The sequence below is a fragment of the Pteropus vampyrus genome, unplaced genomic scaffold (genome assembly GCF_000151845.1).
Source record: "Pteropus vampyrus isolate Shadow unplaced genomic scaffold, Pvam_2.0 Scaffold1, whole genome shotgun sequence".
Classification (NCBI taxonomy): Eukaryota; Metazoa; Chordata; class Mammalia; order Chiroptera; family Pteropodidae; genus Pteropus; species Pteropus vampyrus.
Window position 1 is genome coordinate 31521390 of NW_011888782.1, and position 20114 is coordinate 31541503.

The 20114-nt window shown below is 36.5% G+C and overlaps 1 protein-coding gene across 1 annotated transcript in view; it reads right to left on the reverse strand.

Moving 5' to 3' along the window:
* The window catches only part of SIDT1 (SID1 transmembrane family member 1), a 77390-nt gene that overhangs the window by 38273 nt on the left and 19003 nt on the right, over positions 1–20114 (reverse strand). Inside the window, exons 3-8 of the mRNA XM_011355444.2 lie at positions 17028–17149; positions 15856–16026; positions 5960–6005; positions 2689–2790; positions 1740–1823; positions 26–113 (exon numbers count right to left, since the gene is read on the reverse strand). Of these exons, the coding sequence (XP_011353746.1) occupies positions 26–113; positions 1740–1823; positions 2689–2790; positions 5960–6005; positions 15856–16026; positions 17028–17149 (613 nt within the window). The remainder of the gene's footprint in view (positions 1–25; positions 114–1739; positions 1824–2688; positions 2791–5959; positions 6006–15855; positions 16027–17027; positions 17150–20114) is intronic.

Below are 20114 nucleotides of genomic sequence, written 5' to 3' on the forward strand. Positions count from 1 at the left end.
TCAAATATTTCTTACTATCTCTTACCCTGAGTGAAGAAAGATCCTCCACAAGCATAATCTTCAGGCTTTATCACAAACACCACGAAGAACTGCTCATCTGGAAAATCCTTCTTCTGCATAAGACATAACAATCTTATATGTTCTTATATTCTTATGATAAGAAAGATAGAAGAGGGGAGAGAGTCCATGACAGTGGAATGGGGGCAGAAAGAAAGAGGAAAAAGAAGAAAAGGAGAGTTCACTCCTGCCTCCTAACTTCTTAGAAAGGCCTTTCACATACCCATCACGATCTACTCCAGATTAGCCACAATAAAATAATTGCTACATCCAAGAAATTAAATAGATGCACTATTCTAATTTCAATCTATTTTGTGCGCACTTCGGTGCTTAAAATTGTAATAGGCACCATATAAATAATATGTCATTAGCCTATGTTTAATAATACTTGTATATTAAGTTTTTTAAATGTATAAACTTTATTTTTTAAAGTAGTTTTAAATTCACTTTATTAAGTTTTTATTATTTTAAAGTTAATGATAAAGGACTTTCCTAAAAGTCATATAGTCAGCAGTTAAATACATAGTTTAGGGAGGCAGAGACAAGTCAGAGGCCTGAGTTACAGTCCTGGCTTTGACTTTCTCTAAATGTGCTTCTTCGTGTTCCAGTTTCCTTTTCCATGAATGAAGCATGGTTGACAAGATAATCTTTAAGGTCTATTCTATTTCTACATCTCTGTCTTCTTTTATCATCCCCAAATTTCTGGTATCATGTTTAGTCCACTGAGAAAACGGGCTAAGTGTGAATCTATGGGCCCAAAAGAGAAGTAAGAATTTATTACCAAACATATTCAAAGTAGAGAAGTATCAATATGCTTTGGGCTTCATTATTTAGTGTCCTGGATTAAGTAAAATCTGAGTTCCCTACTATGGTTATCTTTTTGACCTTTTTTATTTGGGACTACATAATGTTGAGATGGTAAGGAAGAAATAAATATTAAAAACAAAAGCAGATATTTGGACTATTAAATCTGAGGAACTAGAAGATTAAAACCGATAGAAGTTTTTAGGTCTGATAACTAAGCTCTCATTCTTTGCTGTTATTCAGTAAACAGTATCACGTTACCCTAGAGAACAGATCAAATCGCAGATACCTCAGGTAAATACCACCCCAAAGTTGGGGACAGGTTTTCTTAGAAAATATGCTGACATGTATGTATATTTTTGCTGTAAAATTACCATTAAAATAATAATAATTTAATTACAAATACCAAAAGGACAAACTGCTGCACTTATGTGGTTTGTATTCCTTTGAACCTGTCCATTCTGTCCAGAGTTGAAGTTCTCTTTTGCTTACTATTACTGTACAAATTATTATTAGACTATGTTTAATTGCTTTAAATAGATCAGATAAATTTTACCCTAAACTGGCATCCCCCATTGAGAAGATTGAAATTTTCTGCCCTTATCTCTCTAAGCAATCTGTCAGATATTTGTCTCACTGCAAGCGGGGTTCCCAAGATTCCCCGGGGGATATGGGGTGCCTGGTAGAGTAGCATTATCCACCATCACCCAACCTTTGATTTCAGACATAGCAATCTTTGTTTCAAAACCAGTCAGAAAGGAAAGAGGTCCGAGGCACACAGTGAATGGCGATCCCTTTTGAATGCTGCTCTAGTAAGTAAACTGATCATAAACTGCACATTGTCATTGACAATAGTGACCACGGAAGCGATGTCTCACCTGTAGTGTGATGGCAGCTTTCTTGGTCATGGACTGATAGACACCATCAAATTCCACATTGTGGTCGAGATCATATACTGGGCACTGCAATGTACATGAGAGATAAAAAGGAAAGCTTCGCTAGTGTCATATCATGTCATACCACACTTACAGAAAAAGGGATTCCTTACTGAGCCATAAACCATAAAAAGTTTTCCCCAGAACAGTCGTGAAAGGTCTCCTAAAACTTGGTGCTTTGTCCTCTAAAGTCAAAGTCACTTTATATCAAAGAGAACTGAACAGTTGTCTTAAAGTTTATGACACCTTTCCATTTTTTATTAACACCTATGAGACTCTAAAAACGGCCTAATATTGCAATATTTTTTAAATTAAATTTATTGAGGTAACATTGGTTAATAATATATACATTTCAGGTGTACAACATTATAACTTGATATCTGTATACTTTATTTGCATGTTCATCACCAAAAGTCTAGTTTCCTTTATTATATATTTGACCCCTCCCCCACCCCTTCTACTCTAGTAACCACCATTTTGTTATTGCTATCCATGAGTTTTTGTTTTATTTTGTTTTGTTATTTCTTTTATTAATTTTTGTTTTCTATTCCCATACTAGTGAAATCATACATTTTTTGTCATTTTAAAACTTAGAACAAATGATAGGTTCCTATTTTTTCTCCTGTAGTCCACAACTTTGTTTTCCTTGTACTTTGTCATGATCATCCCTCCCTCCCTGCCTCTTCCTCCCTTTGTTTATTTTGGTGAAGCATCAAGTATTCTCTATCTCCCCAAATCAAAGTCTCCAACCATTGACTGCCTACTGTGTGTACAAGGTACTGTTCTTACTATTTAGCAGTTTTACGGGAGGTAGATAGACATGGCCTTCACCCTTCTCTTTCATTTATCCTGGGACAATATAATGGAAGTTTGACAAGTGATTAAGACTCACATTGATATTCTGGATTGAGACAACAGCACATGGATAAGCCATTTCAGATACAACTTTAATGATAACTGAGTTCACATCTTCAGGAAATTTGTATAGAAAATACTGAGAATAAGAAAAAGAAAGAAATGATTTGTTAAAACCATGAACTTAAACTATTTTCATATGAATAGGACTCTTTCTTCTAATATTAGGCACAACGTTCAGATGCAAATCCCTGTAAGCCTCTATTAGTTCCTTTAGTCATTCATTTCACACATTTTGAACAACTGCTCTCTGCAGGGCTCTGTGCCAGATATTCGGAATACATTGAACAAGTAGCCATGTCACACAGTGTTGCCATTTCATTTGCCATGGTATTTCTTTCTCAACTAAATTTTGCTACATTTATTTCAGTTTCTATTAAGAAGACCCTCCAACATTTGAATTAGGAATATGTAGGATGAATATGAAACTAGATTTACTTCAGTGTGGTCATTTTGAAATACAAAGCTCCACTTTGACAAGCAGATAAGCCTGTTCTTCAAGAATCTTAATCACCTTCCCATAGGCAAGAGTTAGCACTGGACCCATCCTCCCCATAGACTTTTTGCTAAAGAATTTATTTCCTGGCTGGAATATAGTGAAACAACATTTAAAGACCAAGGCTTATATCTAGCCCTCTGAAATAAGTTCACAATTTTGGGCAGGCTGAGTATCTTTAAAAGTATTTCTCAAATATCATCAGAATCAGAAAAAATTTACAATAGAAACAGGTTATACTATTCACCTACTTAGATTGTAAATCCATTCAAAAAGTTTATTAACTCTAAGTTTTAAACATGTTGCTAATGATGAAGAAAGGGCACTTCTGCCAAATACTTATAAATAAGGTAACTAGTTGAGAAACTTGACATGAAATACGTGATTAAAATTTTGAGGAAACCAACCAAAACATATTTGAGGACTCTGACAAATCTATCGCTTTAAAGTGAGGCAAAATATGTTAAAACTTAATGTTGTATTCCAACATCCTCTTTACTAACCTTATTCTGAGAACCAGAGAGATAAAAATATAATGTTTTTCATTATTCCAAAGCTTTCTTATGGAAGGAAAAAAAAAATTCCAAGATTAAGGAGTGTCATTAACGCTGCTGTTTAGAAGTCTGTTCATGCCTTTTAACAGATGGCAAGACTCACAAGAACCTACCTCACTTTGTGCTTTCATTTTGGAGCTTGATTCAATTCATGTGATACAGGCCTCTTCCAAAGGTGAATCCTCTGGAATTCCCAAGAGGTGTCCTTGGTTCTTAGGGGAACCAACTCTTGCGATTCAAAACCATTACTGTGGCTACTTTTAGCAACAGTGAGCACTCACCACATGTATACCTATATAGGAGTTGGTTTTGTGCAAGCAGTAGACATCTACTGAAGCCTTATCTATATGCCAAAATATTATCAAACTTATTTACCTCTGAATTACTAGAAACCCCACATAAATGTGTTTGACTCTTGCCTTGTTAACTTACTTTTATCAGAAATAAGCAAATAACAAGCGTCCAAAGCAATGGCTGGAATTTAGGCCAAAAATCACCATCCTGGGTCCCGATTACCTGCCTAGTTTCTATAACTTGTTTCTATTTACAAGAACAGAGGCAGACAGTGATGATAAAGGTTATCTGAAAATGTGCAATAGTTTGAGTGAGTTTGTAGGAATATAAAAGCTTTTCTACAGTTGAAGAGGATATAAAGTTCAAGCCAAAATGAGAATAGTTAATACTAAAGTAAGACTTTCATAGATATCGACAAGTTTCTATTTTGTTTTTTATTAGTTTGTTATAAGTATATTTTACCCTAATTTGGGGTTTATATATACACTACTTAGGCTTTAATATTTACATACTTTTTTTCTTTTTAAATAAAAGGAAGCCACAATATATAATCACAATGGGTTTTCCATCTGCAAACTGAAAGTGCATTCTAACATTCAGTATATCATATTAACTATAGCTCTGCACAGGACTATCAGACTGTACTCATTCTGAAGTTGGGGTGCAAGTTTTTTCCTCCCTTTCTAGATATCTCTCATTGCACCTAGCAATTAGTGCTTTCAAATATTTCATGAATTAAGTGGCCAATAAATGTTGAGGGAAATGGGTTGTGAGTCTATAGTCTTCTTCTGTCACTGGGTGGCAGTGTATATGCACTATAGAGGCTTTCACCACTGAGAAATTTAACTCTTAAAAGATGTGAGAGCGGGCTCATACAGTTTTGGGGAGCTAATTGTATACATTTCTCCCCAACTCTGTGTGCAATGACATCATGCTGGCAGCACGAAATCAGCCTTGGTGAAGGTATTTACACCACAGAAATGGGCAAACACTACAAATCATGGCTTTCTCTCTGAAAATATTTATCATCACACAGGCAGTTGTAATAGTGTCACAATAGTGTCCATATAACATGTTAATCCCAGTTTTAGCATATCCAAAGCAAAAATTAAGTAACCATTTATGGCCAAAGCTGTATTACAGCCTGCAGAAGAGTTACAATAAATATCAGGACATTAAGCAAATCTGTTTTAAACTATTGCATAAATTTTAACTCTTTCAGAAGCCATGGGGGGCGGAGGGAAGAGGGGGAAGGAAGTTAGATAGCTAGAAGTGTCACCAGAAAAGCAGCCTGAATTAATCACAGTTTTCATGTCTTTATTCTGTTTATAATTATGGCTTAATGGAGAGCACAACATAAATTTCTAATTTTTCTAATAATTTTTGTCAGTATTCCTGTTCTTTCTTTATGACAGGAGAAACTAATTTATTCTACCCACAACACTGTAGAAATTAAAATCTATCTTATTTTTATTATTTCTCCATGCCAATTAATTATTTGTATATCTGTTTAGTGTTGGCCTTCCACTCTCTGTTCCCTCACCACATCCCAATTATAAGGCTCATGAGGGCAGAATTTGCATCTCTCTCTTCTTCACCCTGCTATCCCCAGCACCTAGTACAGTCTAATACTGCTTGGTACATAATAGGTACACAATTTGCTGAAAGTTGAGAGAAGGAATGTCTATAAACAAATGTCATGTCTCCCATTTCACACCATTTCCGGTGATAAGATTAAATGTTGTGTCCAAAATCCCAGTAGCATGAATAACATTCCAAAAATACAAATATATCTTAAGTTGTGAAAGATCAAGGACAACACCACATGCTGACTCTACCTGTTACCATGGTTTCTTTGGGTAACACTATCAGGTAGAACCATAACTCTGAACCCCTTCACTTACCTGAGGTTGAGAGGGGCTGGCAGTGAAGTGAAAGTCAACATTTGTCCTGAGAAATGTAAATGGGAGAGAGGAAAGCGGAAAAGTGAGAGAAAAGCATAAGTTAGCAAGCAGAAATTATTTAAAAGAAAGCCCTCTGAAACTGGGTGCAAGAAAAGGCTAATCATTTGTGAAGTACTGTCTGGTCTCTTCAAACTTACAAAGTAAACTGCATGGGAATTTGGTGGTTTCAAGAATGATCAAACTGGGAAGGGATTCAATTTTCTGTCTTTAAATGCCCATGAAGTCATACCTATACAAGTACTTTGTTTATTTTTGTAGACACTTTTGCCTTTGGATTCTCTTAAGATTTTACAATCAAGCACAGGGTTTAGGTGTCAGAAGTGAGGTGAAGAGAGGAAAAAAAGAAGGTTTGAAGTCTTTGTAGATAATGAAGACAACTCATCAAAATAATTTTGATGTATCCATGGCAAAAGATCATTAAAAAAAATGTGGTTAGTAGATGATCACCACGGGAGGGTCTCTAGGGATAGGAGTATGCTATTCCTGCCCCCCATGTACCTCCCTAGTTGCCTGCCACTGGGTTGAAATTCCCCTCTAAGATTTTGTCCTCTTTGGGTTTGGCATTTCCTTTTAAGGCACTCCTTTAAAATGCAAGTACCTCCAAATAAATGAATATAATGGAGTTATTTTCTCTCAAGTTAGTAATTTATTGTGAATTATCTTATTAGGTATTTTCATTCTCCTGTGAAAGACAGCAGTAATCCAGCACTGAGGAAAGCAGAGTATGAGGAGTTTGTGGGAAGCATACATTTGTAGCATAGAGCACTGTCTGAAACGAACATATGTGAAACAGTCCAAGAGACTGGAAAACACAAAGACAACTTTGGTCCTCTCTATAGTTTTGTAAGGGCTGTCTTTGGCTTTTTGCCAAAGTTTATAATTGGAGGTATTGTTGAGAAGTCATAAAATTCAAAAACTATTTCTAAAGGTAATGAACAACAATTTAGGCTGTTGGCAGACTGGGCTCAGAATTTAGTAATAGAAGCAATTTTTATACATCCAGTCTCAACAGAAATCATCTTCAGTGTCAAGGACTGGTTCTGCTGAGGCACTGTTACAAACTTGTGGCCTTTGGTCACCTAAAGAAGCCAAAGTCGGTGTCAGTTATGTTTGTGCTCCTGAGATTCTATGGCCAGAGTGAGGACCCACAGCACTGTGTGTGGCTAGGTAGAGCTCTCTTCATGTGGGGAGTGTCGTCTGTTACTAGGGCAACATGTGGCCTTCATTTCTGTTCCTTGCCAGGTCAAGGGAACAAAAAGAACACTGATTTTCTTGGCTAGTAACAGACAGCATAAGATTTCCAGAAGTAACCAGTTTTCTTTGGCCAGAAATATGTTTTTTTATTCCCCTCTATCATTTGAATTCCAGGTGTAACACAGAATGTATGGACATCGATATGAATTTTTTGAGGTTTTCATTTTTTTTCTTGTTCTTTAAGATGATCACATTTAAGTCCTCTCTTTTCACAGAGTCAACAGTGTGTGCAAAATAAACATGTCTGTTACAGATGAAAAGTTCTGCTTCCTTCTCCATGAGCCTTGACAGAGGTAGGGAAGGATTATTTTATCAAGGGTCATTAATCAACAGAACAAAGCTAAGTGAGACTCATGTACACCTTTAGTTTTAGAAAAAGAAGTATAAAAATTTCACTTTATTTGTTTTAAACACGGGAAACAAATGTTTATTCAATAAATATAATAAAAATAAAAACTGACTTTGTTCCTTTGTTTTGGCTAATTTGAAGAAGAGGGGAAGAGAAAAGGAATGGGTGGAGTCAGGAGAGATGGGTGTGTAGATAAGGAAGACAGGAGAAGGAAAGGAAGACAGAGGCCCATGGGTAAGGTAAAGAGAGAGAAGAAAAATATGTGCAGGAGAGTAATAAAACAGAAGAAAAGGAAAGGGGGATGGGAAGAAAGGGAAAGTGGAAAGAGAGCCGGGGACAAAAGCTAAGTAGTTTTTGAGGTGAGCACCAGAGAGGACCCTGAGATTCACGGCCTATTATTCATTTTATGATAGTAAGCCCTAGCACAGAGCACAATGGGCATTCAAAATCCCTACTTTATTGTTAAAAGAAATTATACCCTGTTATTCACTTGGACTATGGACTTCAGAATATCATTTCCTTTTATCTACTTACTGCCATCTGTCATGATCTCCCTTTGCTTACTACAACCCTTCCACCAGCCCTCTCGTCCTCTGTAACCTCCACCTCATCACTCTGGTCTAAGTATAAACTTTGCACACATGTGCTAAATCATACCCTTTCTTCCCTTCTCTGGGACTTTGCTTCTACAAAATCCAACTCTCTTGTAAATTTTATCTGCCTTTCTACCCCTTGGTTTATAAATATACTATAGTCTCAACCATTTTCAAAATAAATAAACAAAACGCCCCAACAAAATTCCTCCCTTTTCTCTGTATTTCTCTCCTTCTGTGTCATTCTACATCCTCTCTCTCCTCCACAAACCAGCTTCTTAAAAGAGTATTCTGCTCTCATCTCTCATTCATTCTTTCTACTCCTCAGGGCTATCAGGTCTTTCCACTCCCCACCATCTCCCTAATAGTCATCTCCTAATGGCTAAATCCAGTAACTTTACCTGTCTGTGACATTTGACACTGACAATCACTCCCTCTGTCTTGAAACTCTTTCCTCTCTTGGGCTCTGTGACACCAATTTTCCTTAGTTTTCTCCCACACATCTGGCTATGCCTACTCAGCTTCTCTTAGTTTCTGTTTCTCAGACCATTCCTTAAATGAGAATGTTACCCACACTCCTGTTTTTGACCTCATTTTCCTTAGCCACATACATTATATCTATCTATCTATCTATCTATCTATCTATCTATCTATCTATCTATCTATCTATCTATCTATCATCTATCTATCTATCTATCTATCTATCTATCTATCTATCTATCTATCTACCTACCTACCTAATCTATCTTCCTATACAATTGACATAAAAATCACATATGTATTCAGCTGCCACAAAACCCACAAAAATGCTGATGAAACTCAAGTGTCCATGTCCAGCCTGGGGCTATCTCCTGAGCTCCAGTCACAGGGGCTAATCCCTTCTGCTCTTGACTGCCTCTCAAACACCTCAAACTCCACGAGATCAAAATGGAATGTGCTATCATTCCCCTGATCCTGACCCGCTATGTCTCTTTGTCAGTAAGCCTCACCAGACTTCGGACATCATTGTCAGAGTCATCTTGGACTCCTTCCTTCTGATCACTTCCCACACTTGATTAGTCACCAAGTCCTACTAATTGTAAGTAAGCTGGATGCACCTGCTCCTACCTGAAGCACAGTCTTTGCCTGATATGTCATCCAATAAGAAAAAAAATTGAAAAGCAATGTAAATCATTACTGTAGTATACCCCCTAATAACAAAGGGTGATTATATAGTACGACACAGAGCAAAATGGTCTTAAAGTCTCTTCACTCCATGGCCATGCCACCCTGAACATGCCCGATCTAGTCTGATCTTGAAAGCTAAGCAGGGTTAGGCTGGTTAGTACTTGGATGGGAGACCATCTAGGAAGACCAAATGCTGTAGGCATAAAAATAAATAAATAAAAGTCTCTTCACTCATCCATTTCTTCAAAAAGTCTACTACTTCTCACAGCAGGGTAAGTGAACTATCTCACTCAAAATTCTCTCAAAACAAAGACTCAATAGTGGTTACCAGAGGATAGAGGGGAGAGGGGAGGTAGATGGGGTAAAAGGGGTCAAATATGTGGTGACAGAAAGTAATCTAACTATGGGAGGTGAACACATAATGTAAACATATATATGCCTTACTGTTAAAAGGTACAGCTGAAACTTATTGGATTTCATTAACCAATATCATCATAAAAATTAAATTAATTAATTAAAAATATATACATTATCAATATTTATCTATATAAATATGTAGAGAATGTATATCTTTAATTCTATTTATAATTTGTGGATAGATTTATTATGGACTCATATATCATCTAAATGGATTTATCTATATACAAATAAAAGAATACTTTTGTAAAGTAAAAAAAAAAAAAAATGACTCAAGATCCCTGCATAGAAAGCTAAAGGAAGCTTGAAGCCTGCAAGTATTCATGTAGGACTATAGCTTTTATTCTGCCACATATATCTGTTGAATTTTTGAATTATTCTATATATATATACATTACTTGACTCTTTTTATCCCTTACGGCTTTGTTGCTGCTATACCATATTCAGACTCTAATCATTTTATATTTTTCTCTATTCAAATATCTTTTCATTGGCCTATTTGTCTCTACCCTCCCCTCTCTCCAGTTTATCTTCCACATTGCAACTAAAGTCATCTCTAAAAATCAAATCTGTACGTTATTTAATTGCTTAAAATCCTTTAGTGGCTCCCATAACCTGAAAGATGAAGTCTTAACTCCCTCGTGTTGCATACAAGATCTCAAAAAAAATGATTCGGTACTGCCTGTCCAGTCCTATCTCCTATAACTCCACCTCAGGCACTATGTAGACTAGTCTTCCTGAAGCGTTTCTACCAGTCTGCTATCTGTAACCCAGACCTCTTTCCTAAGCATCATGCTGGTATATATCTAATACTCTGCTGGACACTAGTACTTCAAGTTTGACATGTCCCAAAGTGAACATACTATCTCTTCCCTACCTCCTCAAAATTCTCATTTTCTCTTAGTGGTACCTCTGTCTACAAGTAGAAGGTTATCCTTGACTCTCCCATTTTCCTTACTCCTCATATCCAATCAAATTTGTCAGTTTTACCTCCAGATTCTTCAGTTCATCTTTTTATAATTTATTTTGACCATTGCATCAGTGTTTTAATTTCTCTGCATCTATTCTTGTCCTCTTCAAATCCATTCTCTACACAACTATCACAACTGCCTAAATTTCTTAACACCCTTTCTAAGCTCCTCCCACCCCATGATCAGGTGTCTGCCTGCTCCTACAGCCTCCTGCTTTTCCTTGTCTGCAACTTCACACTCTGCAACACACTCTAAAACACTGAACATCAGGGCACTGGAGTTTAGAAAAATGAGTGGTGGCAAAGCTGTATATACGTGTGTATGGAGGTGGATTGGGGAGTAATGCTTTAATGCAAAATTTTATTTTTAAAGCTGGACTTAAATAAATAAACGTTTCAGGGACTTAAAAAACGTATTTAGGGCAATATAAAAATTGTGAGGACAATTTTAAACAGAAAGTAGAAATAGCATGTTATAGTAGGAAGAACTCAGAACTGGGAGTAAGAAAAGTAGGATCTAGTCTCGATTTTGTTCTTCCCTAGCTATGTGAGTTTGGACAAGTCACTTAACTTCTCTGGTATCAGTTTGCTGATCTGTAAAAATAAAATGAGTGGATTAGATCCCCCTAAAACCTTCCTTTCTGAAAACCTATGATTCTAGAAAAAAAATCCTGGAATACGTTTCATATACCTTCTAGTCTGCCACTAAAAAACATACAACAGCAACTGCAATGTTAGGAATTTTGAATTAATTCTTTAGTGTTTCTCTCAAAACTTAGAGTCCAGATCTCACTACAATCCTCTGCTCTTGCCTTTTACCATCATCCTCTGAATTTCCGGGTCACTGGCAAGGCTGGTGTGGGACAATACAGAGCTGAGGCAGGAAGAAATCTTCACTTCTCAGGCTTATCTTATTCTCATAAAAGCGCTAATAACTGTGTGCATTCACCTCTGAAAGTCTGATTGCTGAGATCAAGTCACAGTATAAGAGGTGGGAACAGAAAACAGTGTGAGGAAATAAATTTGTAGTGTCATCAGCGTGCATATCGTTCATTAACACTTGCACAGAGTTGTGATCTACAACTTTAATTTCACAGAATTCAGTTCTCCAAAGGCTCTAACTAATCTCACAGAAAACTGGCCCTAGAATTTAAGTACACTGCCTCTAGGTGACAGTGACAAGTGAAAGACACAGAGACCAATCAGTAAAGGCAAGGCTTCTCTGAAGTTCAAACTGCCCTCTGTTCAACTAATGTGCTGCCACCTCCTTCAAATGTGAAACCATGAATTCTCATATTGTTTAATATCATAAATAGATTTAATTATTAAAACAATGAAACATAAGCACCATATTTAGAAATTGCTTAAATGTAGTGATTCTCAATTTGGGCTAATATTAGAATCACTTAGGAAACTTTAAGAAAATATACATGAATGCTCAAACCTCCTTCTGATTTAATTGATCTGGGTGGATCTTATCCACTAGGGAATTTTTTCCTGCCTTTTCTTTGGTGATGGGGGCGGGGGGCAGGTAAGGTGAATCTTTGTTCTTGAATTATCACGTCACCTTTTTCTATGCCAAAATTAATGGAAGGTCTTGGAAAAAATGCTATGACTAATTCTCCATCATTCTGACCATTCATTCATCCATCTGTCCATCTGTCTGTATGGGTATACATGGTCAAGGGATGTAGAGAAGACTGAGATAAGCATTTGATTCCTATTAGCAACTCTATTGGCTACAGGTTTTTTGTAAACTACCTTTAAAAACTCAAGGAGCACTTTATCATAGAACAGAATATTCTAGTCAGAAAAATAGCTGCAAAAAAGTAGTATATACTATGTTTAAATATCCTAATTTTTTAAAATTTAACCTTTTTACTGAAGTATAACACACATAGAAAACAATACAAGTCATGAGTATGCATCTGAATGAATTCTGACCAGGCAAACATAACCATGTACTTCCTCTTTCCTTCCTAAAGGTACCACTATCCTGATGTTTAACATGACAGTACAGTTGTCTGTTTTTACACTTGATATAAATGGAAGCAAAAAGGCTGTATTCCTTGTGTCTGCTTTCTTTTGCTCAACATTGTATTAGTGAGATTTTTCCATGTTGGTAGGTATAGCAACAGTTTGTTCATTTTTATTGTTGTGTAATGTTCTGTTAAATGAATACAACAATATATATCTAGGAGTTAGGTATGTAACTAGGAGTGGAACAGCACTGTCAGTCCTTTCGAATTATAGCAGTTTGGTAGGTGTAGTGAAATCTCATTATTGTTTTAATTTGTATTGCTGATAGCTAATGAAATTGTGTTTTTGAACCATTTGGATAGCTTTTTTAGTGAAGTGTCTGTTCAAGTCTCTTACCTATTTTTTCCCCAGTGGGCTTGCCTGTCTTTTTTTTTTTTTAAGGTATAAAAATAATAGAAGTCATTTCAAATAATTGGCTTGTAGTTTGGTTCATTTTGTCCACTGTCAATTTGTTTTCTATTTCATTTTTTGTACTCTTATTACTTTCTTTTACTTTTTTTGAGTTTGATTTTCAATTCTTTTTTCTAACTTCTTGAAATGGATACTTAATACAGTAATTTTCAGGCATTCTTCTTTTTTTAACATATATACTTGCTATACATTTTCTTTAAGCAGTGCTTTAGTTGCATCCTAAAAGTTTGAATATGCCATATCTTCATTATAATTTATTAAAAATATTTTCTAATTTCCATTGTGACTTCCTCTTTGACTCATAAGTTATTTAGAAGCAGATTACTTAACTTCTAAACATTTGTGGTTTTCTATATATCATTTTGTGGTTTATTTCTATATCAATTCCATACAAAGGATTTTAGTCCTTTGAAATTTACCGATATGTATTAGAGCTCGACAATTTTGGTAAATGTTGCATGTGGTCTTGAAAAAAATTAGGCATCATTTTGGGATGAGGTTTTCCAAATACATTAATTAATTCAAATTTATTAATCATGTTGTCTGCTCTTTTATATCAGGTATTGGCAAAGTTTTTCTTAAGGGGCCAAATAGTAAATATTTTAGGCTTATGGCCATAATGTCTCTGCCCCAACTAATCAACTTTGCCATTATAGCAAGAAAACAGCCACAGACAATATGTAAATGAGTGGGTAGGGCTGTGACCCCATAAAACTTTATTTACAAAATCTAATGGCCAGCCTATAGGCCATAGCTTGCCAATGCCTATTCTATCTAATTACTGATTAAAATTTTTGGTCTGCTTATTTTATCAGCTGTAGACATGTCTTCCTCGAAGGATGTGGATTTGTCCAGTTTTTCTTTTCATTCTGTAATTTTTGTTTTGTATATTTTGAAGCAATGTCACTAGGTGCATATCAATTTAGACTTTAAATTTAAGTCTTCCTGGTGAATAATTCTTTTAGAAATATGAAATGTCTATCTCTAATAATGCTTTTTGCATTAAGGAGTATCTCGTATAATATTGGCATACTACACTAACTTTGTACTCTTGTAAGCAACATATATTTAGTTTTCATTTTTTAAAAATGACATTTTTTGTCTTTACTGGGCATATTTGAGTCTATTTATATATATTTATTTATAATATATTATATTTATATATTTATGACATATATTCTATGTAATATAGAATATATAGTACAATATAAATTTATATATAAAATAAATAATATTCATATATAAATATAAAAAATATATTCCCACCCCCTCAGGTAAATATAAACATTGATTACCCTTCTGAGATTCTTCTGTCTCTGTCCCAAAGTTCTAGTGAGAGGTCCAGGTCACAGGATTGTTTTCTCAAGTACAGTTTCTGCTTCCGAGATCTCCTCATTTTTGCCTCAGAAAACCTATTTGTTCCATGAAGCTGGGTCTGGACCTGTGTCTGGCCATACAGACTTGCATCCATCTGGGTGCCAGCCCCCACCTGGTGCAGTGCCCAGACTCATAGGCAACAAGATTCTTGCCTATAAGAAGCCAGAGCCACAGAAGGGTAGGTGGTAAATGGGGATAGCATCCAGGAGTTTGCCTGTTTTTTCTTATTGATTTGTAGGAGTTCTTTATATATTCTGCATAAGAACCCCCTTGACTTTATGTGTGTTGGAAATATATTCTCCTTTATATCTATGGCTTATCTTTATGTGTGTTGGAAATATATTCTCCCTTTATATCTATGGCTTATCTTTTTGTTTTCTTAATGATGCTTTGATGAGTATAAATTTTAATTTTTATATGACTAATTCAACAATATTTTCATTCAAACTTTATTTAAAACACTGAGAGGGGAGGAAATGGTTTGGACCCTTAAAAAGCCTTGAGCTTGGAGTAGGATAGGGCAGAAAACTCCCTGAAGTTTCTGGCCTTATTAAGAAATAACCTTAGTCTTTCTGTTTAAATTTACACACAGATTTACACGATGTCTTACAAGAGTAACCTCAGGGAGAGAACAATGGGGACAATGCTGCCAAACGAATTTGTTATATTCCACCTCTAATATAAACAATTTGAGATGGTGTATTCCAATTGATTTTGTTACAAAGGATGGAAGAGCAAGGAGAAGGAGGAAATAGTCATTAATTTTGCACAAAGAACAAAATCATATACTTTATCATTTTCTAACTCTATACATTCCTAACCTGAAAGGAGAAAACTGGAATAGCAATAAAGATAGAAAAAAAAATAGCTTAAGGTCTTCCTTAAAACAAAAAAAAGAACTTCGTTTAGAAGAGTGGCACTGGTGAGTAATACGAAAGTACCCAGTCACCAGTGACTCTTACCTGGACTGCAGACAGGACAGGGCCCTCACACAGACCCCCAAGAATAGACACACCTACAACGTCAAACACCCTCCTTCTCTGCACTAGTCCTCTACCGCCTCCCTATTGCACAGAAAATATAAAGCTCTGCTGCCCAGCTATAAGCAAGAGAGATCTGAAGGTGTTAAGACAATATGCCAAGTAGATAATTTCTTTCTAGAATGCTGAGCTGTAAGGAAGAAAGCTAGATTGAGCATGCACAAGCACAGGAAGAGAAGACGAGTGAACAGAGAAAGGCCCCAGTGAGTCTTGCTTACTGTAGCTGGAAGTGCTTGATCTTGGTAACCAGCAGTTTGTACTGGGCACCCAGAGGTGCCATGGATGCTACATCTACAAATATCAGTTGCTCCAGTGGTCCTGTTTCATTGGTTGCTTCTGAGGGGCATAAGGTGCGGCTTACTTCCTGGTAGTTGTAGCTCTTCTGGTATCTGTAGCAGCCAATGGAGGGAAAAAAACCAGTAAGAATGAGAAACAGGCTCAACGAACAAGCAGGAAAGAAGCATTTCATTTCTCCTCGAATTTGTTTTCAAGTCCTTATATTTTAAATTTCAGACTGGACCTATTAATAGTGATTTTAGATTCAGTGTTTTGGATGTAGGGTTCTGTGACATGATAACAGGGAAGTGAAGACTGTTTTGGATGACCAGTTCACTTAGGCTGTATCTACATTACATTAAACCATCCTCCTAATTCAGGGAGGAAAAATATCAAATTATAAAAGAGAAACTGTCCTGATGAAACAACCAGGAGAGTCCATTTTACCATTCTTTAAGCTTTTGCTAAATGGAGCATAAAGAAAGCCCCAGAGTCCAAGTCAAGGCTCTCAGAGTCAGTATTTTAATTATCAAATTCTTCAACTTTTAAAAACAATTTAAAAGTATATGTCCATGTCTATATGCACTTCTGGGTTTTTTCTTACAGTGCTGTAATGCTTTCGATAGTTTCACCTGTAAAAATATAAACTCAATGAGGACAATGACTCTGGTTTTTTTTTTTTCACTGTTGTATCCCCAGCTCCTATCACTTAGTAATACTCAAGAACACACACTTGGTGGGCATTCTGAACAACGGAGGAGGCGTTACTCACTTAAGTCAACTGCTGGGCCTAGCTCTGTCCTCGGTGGATGGCCTGCTAACCAACCAAGAGCTACAGAACATTTATTTAATCCTGGATAGAATTATCCTGGATACAGTTCTTCCGGGTGCTACAAATCTAGGCAAAATAGCTTATCTGAACTTCAAAGAGGACAGAATTGAACAGAGCTGAGCATGCCAGGGTATGCAACACAACGAGTGTTTGCGATGAGCACGCATAATGTCAACATTCCAAATGTGAAATTTATCCTTTCCCTAGGGAAAAGACCAATTAAGGTCTAGGACATTGAAAGACACCGATGTAGTAGAAGTGTTTGGGAGAAGACCTACTCACAGTCCTTGGAAGAGCAGAGGAACCTGCCAGGACAGTACCCCTTTCTGCTGGCGAACCACGACGAGGACTGGGTAGTCGAGGTTTTCTGAGGAGCTGTTCACATACACCCGCACGGCGTTCACCTGTGAGCCAGGGCAGAGAGAGGTCATACGCATTACACCCACACATAGGCGCACATGCACACACATCATAGCTGCCACCTGAAGCTCTGAAAAGCTTCTTCACATGTATTCTGACCATAGATAATCCAAATGCCCCTGCTGTCTTTCCTTCCTCATATTGGAACCACAGTGGGTCTTGACCTTGATTGCACATTCAAATCACCAGGGGAAAGTTTTTTAAAAAACTGATGCCTGAGTCCAACCCATCAAAATTCTGATTTAAGTGGTCTTGGGTGAAACGAAATTATGGAGGCTTCAAATGGCAGTCTGCAGAGTTTGAAATGGGCAGTCAACACAAGATTCTGCGAATAATACCTTTCCTGTTCTGTCCAGAACAGAACAGGAAAGGTATTAATATCCTTCTCTTTTTATTTGAATATAAATGCTAAAGATACCATTATCTTAAAAAGAAAAAAAGACCGACAAGAGCCTCAATTGCTGACAAACTTGAATTTTGCTCTGGAAAATCATTCTGTGCTTCAAACCGAAATGTTATTGTCATGTTTTATTAGAACCTAGCAGATGGCCTGATGCTTCCCCAGCAACAAATATCATAGGGACTGAGTTTTCTTCTCTTTGCCTTGTCCCAGGCATAAGTCAATCTCTAACACAAACTTATTATATCAGTATCTCCATGGCTCCTTCTGAATACATGTGTCAACCCAAAGATTTAACACTATCTTGGCTGTTTTAAGGACAGAAAATTGAAAAAAATACAGAAAATTGAACTGTGGCCCTGGATCTAGATGGTTTTGATGTTTTTCTTCAGTTTTCATAATACTGTAGACAACATGGAAAAAAAATAGAAGAAAAAAAATAAACGAGGTAAAAAATAAAAAGTAAGATTTTATCTTTCACATGAGATTTCCTCCCCACCCCCCAATGTATTAAAGCCTTAATGTTCTCTTGAAAACTCCTTTATTAGGGGAAAGAAAATGAAACAAGAAAATCCTGCACTTAAACCTTGAATATCTATCACACGTTCAAAATGGAAATTAATAGGAAATAGGACAGAATGGATATCGTATATCACTATTTTATTCTCTTATATCATTCTCCCAGTTTAAGCCACTTTGTTCTTTTAATGTTAAAACAGCCCAATAGTAATTTATTAATTTGGTAAGAAGAGCCTGCTCATAAAGGGAGCATTTTCTTGAGCCTACACTCCACGTTTCCATGGAAGTTATGCTGCAGTTGATAATCGGCAAAACACTATCTCTACTGCAGACTTCTTTTCTAAACTCTGATGTTCCACACTGCGCCTCAAATGCAATCTGTCAGAAATGGAATCTATCACTCCCTTCACCCCTAACTTTAAGCTCTTCTGAACTGCCTTGCTTGGTAAATGGCCCCAACATGCAGCCACTCATCTAAGCCTGAAACCTGACAACAATCTCTGATTCCTGTTTCTTTAGCTTCTCAATTATTTATTAGATCAAGTTCTACTACTTCTATCTCCTTCATACTGTCCAATTCTAGACCCTCCCCTCCACTCCAATGACACTCTCAGAGTTCAGTCCTTTATCACTATGAACCTCCTTGGCAGCACCCTATCTTGGCATTCTCCTGCCACAAAGGCCATCAGTGCTCTGGGAAATTTTAGATTTACTCCAAAGTAACAAGAATAGTATAACGAGTCCTCATGTACTTATCATCCAACTTTTATAATTATTAATCTATATACCATTTAATTTCATTTATACCTCTTATTTCCCACACACATCTTACTGGATTAAAGTAAATAAATATCAATGATCATACCATTTCATTTGTAAATAGTTCAATCTATATCTCTAAAATGTAAGGCCTCTTTTTAACATAAACACACTTCTGTTATTGCACTTAATAAAATTAATAATTCTTTAGAATTATCCAATTATCCACACAGTGTTTGAATTTTGTTTCAAAATTGCCTTTTTAATAGTTTTTTTAAAAAACGAGTACAAACAAGATCCACACATTGCATTCAGTTAATGTGTCTTTTGAGTCTCTTAATCCAAAAATACCCCTCCCTCCTTTTTTTACATTTAATTGTTAAAGAAAACCACTCACAAAGCAGAAGTATCCATATTCTAGATTTTGCTGATTGCGCCCTGTGGTGTCGTTAAACTGGTTCTTTTATCTCCTAAATTTCTTGTAAACTGGTAGTTAGAGCTAGAGGCTTGACTAGATTCAAGTAGCCAAATTTCTTAATTCTTTCCCTGGATTTTGAGTCAGAGCCAAGAAAGTTTTACCATTCCTAGTTACTGAGGCCTATATTTTCTTCTAGTATTTTATGGCTTCATTTTTGTAATTAATACTAGCATATGGTGTGAAAAACGATTTCAATTTTATCTTTTTTCCATATGGCTCTTCAGTTATCCGAACACCATTTATTAACAAGTCCATCATTTCTCCCTTAATTTGAATCCCCAAGGCTCTTCTTGATTACTGCCTTCTCTAGTTTAATTGACTGCCAACCCTCCACATGCCCAATTACCTGCTGTTTCTCAAAAGGGTTATGTCCCAAAAGATGCTCCTAAGTGATAAGAGCTCTAAGAGCATCTTTTGTTCTAATACTTGATTTTTGACTCTGTTTCTTAACAGAGCTTCCAAAATCTCTTGGAATTTCCTGGGTGATAGGAGCCTCTTTTGTTCCAATGAGGAGACTCTGGCTTGGCTCCTGGGTATCTTCAGGATATAAGCTATTGCCAGAAAGGCCAATCAAGCCATGATTAGAAGGTTGGAACTTTCAGCTTCATATCCCTATCCTCTGGGAAGTGGAGGGCACTGGAGATTGAGCTAATGATTGATCGTGCCTATGTGATGAGGCCTCCATAAAAATCCCCAAACTAGGGGTTTTGGAGAACTCCTGGGTTGGTGAACATATCCACGTGCTGGAAGCGCAGTGCACCCAAACTCCACAGGGACAGAAGCTTCTGCTCTC